The sequence below is a fragment of the Somniosus microcephalus genome, unplaced genomic scaffold (genome assembly GCF_052327205.1).
Source record: "Somniosus microcephalus isolate GS21.2 unplaced genomic scaffold, FLI_Smic_1.0 unresolved_chr2, whole genome shotgun sequence".
NCBI classification, from domain to species: Eukaryota; Metazoa; Chordata; class Chondrichthyes; order Squaliformes; family Somniosidae; genus Somniosus; species Somniosus microcephalus.
Window position 1 is genome coordinate 17,383,566 of NW_028225180.1, and position 7,794 is coordinate 17,391,359.

Genomic DNA, 7,794 nt, shown 5'->3' on the forward strand with positions numbered 1-7,794 from the left:
TGATATGGTCGCCTCTGGTTCCTGCATAGTCCAGCAACACAAGTCTGTATCTTCTTCAGCGCACGTCAACAAGGTTAGAAACACGTAAAAACACTGCGGCCTTGCTGTGGTAAAATATCCACGGCTGGTTGGTTGCCAACACCAGCTATTGCCCAGTGAAATCTGTGTGTCTATCCCTCGCTCTTGTAAGATGTGCAGGAATCACCCCTCGCCCCGTCCAACATTTTCCCAAGTTCAGACCCGTCGAACAGACAACACAAAACCCCATGAATCTACAAAAACTTCTTTTACTTAAAAATCAGCAAGAGATTACAAGCAAGCATCCAACAGTTATGTAGCGTATAACAATTCCCGGTTATACTTTAGCTTACACAGAGCTATCCCTTTACTTTAAGCTCCAGCGACAAAAAGCAAAACACCGCACATGTACTAACACTGCGTACGTGTCCCAAAGTATACGTTTATTGGTCAATAGTTGTTTTTTCTTATCCCCCTCACTCTTCTCTCCTCACACCCCCCTGTCCCCACACTCTTCCCAACTCTCCCCACCTCACGCCACCCCCCACCCCTTAGCAACCCCCCAATACCACCCCACCTCATACCTAAGTGTTGGCCTGTGGAACTCGGTTAATCCAGCTTCTGAAAGGTGTCCATGTTTAGTTCATTCGCTATAGGGATAAAATGTGGGTGGTATCATTGGCGAGAGAATGTAAGAATAAGCCATTTGCTGTAAATTTTGCTGTAACTTGACTAAACTTAAAAGGTGACCAAATTTAATATACCAGCATGCTTCGAGAGGCCAAGAGCTTGGTTCCTGTGGGACATTTGCAGGAAAACTGTTCACAGATGAAGATGGCCTTGTTTCTTCTTATCAATAGACAGTCTGTCAGTCAGTGGGTCGCAGGCCGGTTACATTCCAAAGTCGGAGGATACTCTAATCTAATTGAATTTTTTGATGAAGTAAAAGGCAGGATTGAGGAAAGGAATGCAATGGATGTTGTCTCCTTGGATTTTCAGAAGGCATTTGACAAAGTACCACATAGAAGGCTGGTTAACAAAATTGAGGCTCATGGGTCAGTGGCAGCTTGGATAAGGAATTGGCTTAAGGACTGAAAACAGCGAGTTGTAGTAAATGGCTGTTTTTCAGACTGGAGGATGGTAGACAGTGGTGTTCCCCAAGGGTCAGTGCTGGGGCCACTGCTTTTTGTGATATATATTAATGAGCTGGATATTGGAATACAGAGTAGAATTTCTAAATTTGCCGATGACACCAAACTTGGGGGTGTGGCAAACAGTGAGGATGATACCAATCGACTGCAACAGGACATAGAAAGGCTAGCAGAATGGGCAGACAAGTGGCAGATGGAATTTAATACAGAGAAGTGTGAGGTGATGCATTTTGGCAGAAGGAACAGGGAGAGGCAATATACACTTAATGGCACAGTTTTAAAGAGTGTGCCGGGACTGAGGGACCTGGGAGTTAATGCGCATAGGTCCCTGAAGCTGGCAGGACATATTGAGAGAGTGGTTAGCAAAGCATATGGGATCTTGGGCTTCATAAATAGAGGTATTGAGTACAAAAGTAGAGAAGTTAAGTTGAACATTTATAATGTGCTGGTTAGGCCACAACTGGAATATTGCGTCCAGTTCTGGTCACCACACTTTAGGAAGGATGTGAAGGCCCTTGAGAGGGTGCAGAGGAGATTTACCAGAATGGTTCCGGGGATGGGGGATCTTCGCTACAAGGACAGGTTGGAGAAGCTGGATTTTTTTCATTAGAGCAAAGGAGGTTGAGGGGTGATTTGATCGAGGTGTACAAGATTATGACGGGTTTGGATAGGCTAGTCGGGGAAAGGCTGTTCCCACTAGTTGATGGTACAAGGACTAGGGGACACAGATTGAAGGTTTTGGGCAAGAGATACAGGGGGGATGTGAGCAAAAACTTTTTCATGCAGCAAGTGGTGATGACCTGGAACTCGCTGCCGACGGAAGTGGTGGAAGCGGAGACACTCAATGTTTTCAAGGGGAGACTGGATAGGCACTTGAGGGAAATAAACTTGCAGGGCTACGGGGATAGAGCGGGGGAATGGGACTGACTGGATTGCTCTACAGAGAGCCGGCATGGACTCGATGGGCTGAATGGCCTCCTTCTGTGCCATTATGACTCTATGACTCTATGATATTCCTGTTTTGGTGACGGCTTAACAGTTCAATAGCTTCTTCTCCACAGAACTCTCAAGGTCTGTGTCTCTTATCTGTTAAAGGTAGCTGGCAACCTTTACATCTTTCAACCATAACAGTCTGTTCTACATTTCAGCAGAAAGTCTCTGTTTCTGTCCAAGGCCTTCTTTATCTGTGAGCAGTTTTAGTACAAAGTTCCCACAGGAACCAATCTCTCGAAGCATGCTGGTATATTAAATTTGGTCAACTTTTAAATTTGGTCAATTTACAGCAAAATTTACAGCAAATGGCTTATTCTTACTCTCTCGCCAATGGTGCCATCCACATTTCCCCCCCTATATCGAATGAACTAAACATGGACACCTTTCGGAAGCTGAATTGACCGAGTTCCACATGCCAACATATAGGCATGAGGCGGGGAAATATTACGGGGATGCTGAGGGGTGAGGGGGTTGGGCGTAAGGTGGGGGGAGGCAGGGAGAGTTGGGGACAGCGTGGGGTGGTGGGTGTGAGGAGAGAGGCATGAGAGGGAGAAGTATGAAGGGTGTGGGGTTGAGGGTTGGGGGTTTTGTGGTTGGGAGTCATTTGGAAGAGTTGGGGGTGAGGGGTTTGGGGTTGTGTGAGGGGCGGGAGAGGGTTGGGGAGGTGGGAGGGGGAGGTTAAAGTTTGGGGGAGGGCATGAGGTGGAGGAGGCGGGGAGGTTTGAGGGTGTGATGGGTGGAGGGTTAGAGGGCTGTGAGGGTTAGAGGTTGATGAGGTGGGGGAGGGAGGAGAAGGGTGGGAGGGTTGGGGGAGGGGTGTGAGGGGAGAGGAGGGTGAGGGGAGAGGTGTGTAAGGGAGAGGGGTTGGGGAGGTGCGGGCTTAGGTTGGAGGGGTTGAAGTTGGGGTGCGAGGTGGGGGGAGGCAGGGTGGTTTGGGGGTGTGAGGGGTTAGAGGGGGTGCGGGATGGGAGGTTAGAGCGGGATGAGGGGTGACCAGTTGGAGGTTAGAGGAGGTGAGGGGTTAGAGAGGGTGAGGGATGAGGGGTTAGAGGGAGTTGAGGGGTGAGGGGTTTGAAGTGTAAGGTAGTTGAGGGGTGAAGAGTTTGAGTGGTGAGGGATTAGTGGTTAGAGGGTGTGTGAGGGGTTAGAGGGGTTAGAGGGGGTGAGGGGTTAGAGGGGTGAGGGGTCAGAGGGGGTGAGGGGTTAGAGGGGTTAGATGGGTGGGGGTTAGAGGGGGTGAGGGTTAGAGGGGTTAGAGGAGTGAAGGGGTGAGGGGCGAGGTGTTAGCGGAGTGAGGGGTTAGAGGGGTGAGGGGTTAGAGGGGTGAGGGGTTAGAGGGGTGAGGGGTTAGAGGGGTGAGGGATGAGGGGTTGGAGGTTGGCGGAGGTGAGGGGTTAGAGAGGGTGAGGGATGAGGGGTTAGAGGGGTGAGGGGTTAGAGGATTCAGGGGGTGAGGGGTTGAGGGGTGCGAGGGTTTGGGGTTGGGGAGCTGGGATTCTGGAGGAAGTTTTGTAGTATTTCCACATGGACCTTGCACCTCCCCACAGACAGCCTGAGATCCCCACAGCAATCAGGAACCAGAACCACGAGCTAAGGGTGGGCTGAACGACCTTGAGAGCAGACCCGTCTGACTGCAGCCACACCTTCACTCCCTTTTTGCCTGTCGAGACGAGGGTGTACCTGTTACCTCCTGACGAGTCTGTGATTTCGAACGTCTCGTAAGGCGGGATCAAGACCTCCTCGTGCGTTGCGTTGACCGAGAAAATTTGGAGGTCGACACCGTACGACGTGCTTACAATAAAGACGGTGCCTGTCCCGATCCCCTCAGCCACCTTCTTATTGTGGGAAGAGAAGGCAAATATCCCAAACCTCATCTCAGTGCCCAGCATCCCAGAGATCTGACTCTCTGTCCCCCGATACACCGGTCGCCCAATGCAATTGTTTCTCAACTCGTCCAGGGCGACAGATAGAAGGTAGTGAAAGCTCTTCAGGTTAAAACAGGCATTGTATGTGTTGAGGTCACCGCCATAGCTTCGAACCCCATCGTTCAAGCTTCTGTACAAATCTCCATCAATGGTGTAGGCGGTCATGGCGATGACATGCTCCTCTCGGAGACTACCAGGCACTTTGTGTCCCTTGCCTCTCCAACTGTTGGTGGCCTGATCCCAGATCTTCTTAAATGTCTCGTTATTCTTCAGCTCTGCCCGCAGGAAATTTATCGCCAAGTCATCGGACGATTTGCTCCGCAAGAAATAATAGGCGGCAGAATTTTCTTCCATGCTCAACTCTGTGCTTGCAGCTTGAATCTGACAATCTATATCCTCGCCATTCACTGGTAAACTGGGCAGACTCATACCTGCCAATCAAAAAGACAGAAATCCAACATACACAGCACCTTTCACCATCCCACAGAAACATAGAAGATAGGAGCAGGAGTAGGCCATTCGGTCCCTCGAGCCTGCTCCGCCATTCAATGCGATCATCGCTGATCATCCAAATTCAGTACCCAGTCCCTGCTTTCTCCCCATATCCCTTGATCCCCTTAGCCTTAAGAAATATATCTAACTCCTTCTTGAATATATTTAATGAATTGGCCTCAACTGTCTTCTGTGGTAGAGAATTCCACAGGTTCACCACTCTCTGGGTGAAGAAATTCCTCCTCATCTCAGTCCTAAATAGCTTACCTCTTATCCTTAGACTGTGACCCCTGGTTCTGGACTCCTCCGCCATCGGGAACATCCTTCCTGCATCTAGTCTGTCTAGTCCTGTGAGAATTTTATAAGTTTCAATGAGATCCCCTCTCATTCTTCTAAACTCCAGCGAATATAAGCCTAATCGACCCAATCTCTCTTCATACGTCATTCCCGCCATCCCAGGTATCAGTCTGGTGACTCTTCGCTGCACTCCCTCCATGGCAAAAACATCCTTCCTCAGATAAGGCGACCAAAACTGCACACAATACTCAAGGTGTGGTCTCACCAAGGCCCTGTACAACTGTAGCAAGACATCCTTGCTCCTGTACTCGAATCCTCTCGCTATGAAGGTCAGCATACCATTTGCCTTCTTAACCGCCTGCTGCACCTGCATGCGTACCTTCAGCGACTGGTGCACAAGGACACCCAGGTCTCGTTGCACTTCCCCTTTTCCCAATCCATTGCCGTTCAGATAATAATCTGCCTTCCTGTTTTTGCCACCAAAGTGGATAACCTCGCATTTATCCACATTATACTGCATCTGCCATGCATCTGCCCAATCACCCAACCTGTCCAAATCATACTGGAGTTTTTCGGCATCCTCCTCACAGCACACACGCCCACCCAGTTTTGTGTCGTCTGCAAACTTGGAGATATTACATCTAGTTCCCTCGTCTAGATCATTAATATATATTGTAAATAACTGGGGTCCTAGCACCGATCCCTGCAGTACCCCACTAGTCAAGGCCTTCCACTCGGAAAAAGACCCGTTTATTCCAACTCTTTGCTTCCTGTCTGCCAACCAGTTTTCTATCCAAGTCAGTACCTTACCCCCAGTCCCATGTGCTTTAACTTTACACGCTAGTCTCTTATGCGGGACCTTATCGAAAGCCTTCTGAAAGTCCAAATACACCACATCCACTGGTTCTCCCTTATCTATTCTACCAGTTACATCCTCAAAAAATTCCAGCTGATTAGTCAAGCACGATTTACCTTTTGTAAATCCATGTTGACTTTGTCCGATCCTGTCACTGTTTTCCAAGTGCTCTGCTATTACATCTTTTATAATGGACTCCAGCATTTTCCCCACTACCGATGTCAGGCTTACCGGTCTATAATTCCCCGTTTTCTCTCTACCACCTTTTTTGAATAGTGGGGTAACATTAGCTACCCTCCAATCCATGGGTACCGTTCCAGAGTCTATAGAATTTTGGAAGATGACCAGCAATGCATTTACTATTTCTAGGGCCACTTCCTTAAGTACCCTAGGATGTAGATTATCAGGCCCTGGTGATTTATCAGCCTTCAATCCCGACAATTTCCCTAACACCATTTCCCTACAAATACTGATTTCATTCAGTTCCTCCCTCTCATTAGACCCTATGTTCCCCAGCATCTCTGGGAGTTTATTTGTGTCCTCCTTTGTGAAGAAAGAACCAAAGAATGTATTTAATTGGTCTGCCATGTCTTTGTTCCCCATTATAAATTCCCCTCATTCTGACTGGAAGGGACGAACGCTTGACTTTACCAATCTTTTCTCTTCACATATCTCAGGGCGTGCCACAACGCTTCACAGCCAATGAAGAACATTTGAAGCGAAGTCACCTCAGAGGGCAGAGGGGACCTCAGATTAATGTATCATCTAACAGTGTGACTCTCCCTCAGTACGGCCCCTCCGACAGTGCAGCACTCCCTCAGTACTGCCCCTCTGACAGTGCGGCGCTCCCTCAGTACTGCCCCTCCGACAGTGCAGCACTCCCTCAGTACTGCCCCTCTGACAGTGTGGCTCTCCCTCAGTACGGCCCCTCCGACAGTGCAGCACTCCCACAGTACTGCCCCTCTGACAGTGCGGCGCTCCCTCAGTACTGCCCCTCTGACAGTGCGGCGCTCCCTCAGTACTGCCCCTCCGACAGTGCAGCGCTCCCTCAGTACTTCCCCTCCAACAGTGCGGCGCTCCCTCAGTACTGCCCCTCCGACAGTGCAGTGCTCCCTCAGTACTGCCCCTCCGACAGTGCAGTGCTCCCTCAGTATTGACCCTCCAACAGTACAGCGCTCCTCAGTACTGCCCCTCTGACAGTGCGGCACTCCCTCAGTACTGCCCCTCCGACAGTGCAGCGCTCCGTCAGTACTGCCCCTCCGACAGTGCGGCGCTCCCTCAGTACTGCCCCTCCGACAGTGCGGCGCTCCCTCAGTACTGCCCCTCTGACAGTGCAGTGCTCCCTCAGTATTGACCCTCCAACAGTACAGCGCTCCTCAGTACTGCCCCTCCGACAGTGAAGCACTCCCTCAGTACTGACCCTCCGACAGTGCAGCACTCCCTCAGTACTGCCGCTCCGACGGTGCAGTGCTCCCTCAGTACTGGGCAACCAGGGAGTGTCAGCCTGGGATTATGGGGCTCGAGTCTCTGGAATGGAGAATCTGGAACCCACGACCGTCTGACTCAGAGGCGAGAGAGAGACTGAGACCCACTGAGCCACGACTGACAGGTAGGAAAGAACATCATTGATCAGGAAGATGTGTAGCAGGAGAGGACAAAGGGTTTGGGGAATTGAAGTCAGCGTTGTGATACTCACAGGACGTCAGGAACAGAATGTGAAACAGCCACTCCATCTTTACTTCAACACAAGATTTTCGGAAAAAAAACAACTTGTCTTCACAATCAGGTACACTCTGCAAGAAATTAGTCGCTCAAAGGTTTACTGTAATCCACGTGATGAAGTAAAACTGCTTCCTCCTTTCTTAAACTTTCCACCTCGCATCTCACATATCTGAATGGTCTGTGGGCAATGAATAAATGCGCTCTGTCTCATCATCCTCTCCACTTTAAACAACTTCTCACTGTCAACATGCAAACATGCTGAACCTTGGTTAGATCACACTTGGAGCACTGTGCATAGTTCTGGTCTCCATATCACACTTGGAGTACTGTGCACAGTTCT

The 7,794-nt window shown here is 49.8% G+C and overlaps 1 protein-coding gene across 1 annotated transcript; it reads right to left on the reverse strand.

The window, feature by feature from the left end:
• Nucleotides 1–2,584: 2,584 nt before the first annotated feature.
• Nucleotides 2,585–7,585, reverse strand: LOC147092202 (erythroblast NAD(P)(+)--arginine ADP-ribosyltransferase-like). The gene is made up of 2 exons (XM_085975630.1): nt 7,429–7,585; nt 2,585–4,518 (listed from the first exon to the last, which is right to left on the reverse strand). Exons 1-2 carry the CDS (start codon nt 7,463–7,465, stop codon nt 3,581–3,583), a joined length of 975 nt encoding a protein of 324 aa, XP_085831756.1. The 5' UTR covers nt 7,466–7,585; the 3' UTR covers nt 2,585–3,580.
• Between the last annotated feature and the right edge of the window lie 209 nt (nt 7,586–7,794).

Excerpts from the sequence above, each read along its gene's own strand:
- LOC147092202 (XM_085975630.1), bottom strand. The coding sequence starts at position 7,465 with ATGGAGTGGCTGTTTCACATTCTGTTCCTGACGTCCT. Across the intron at positions 4,519-7,428 it reads CATTCTGTTCCTGACGTCCT|GTATGAGTCTGCCCAGTTTA; the intron begins GTGAGTATCACA and ends TTTGATTGGCAG.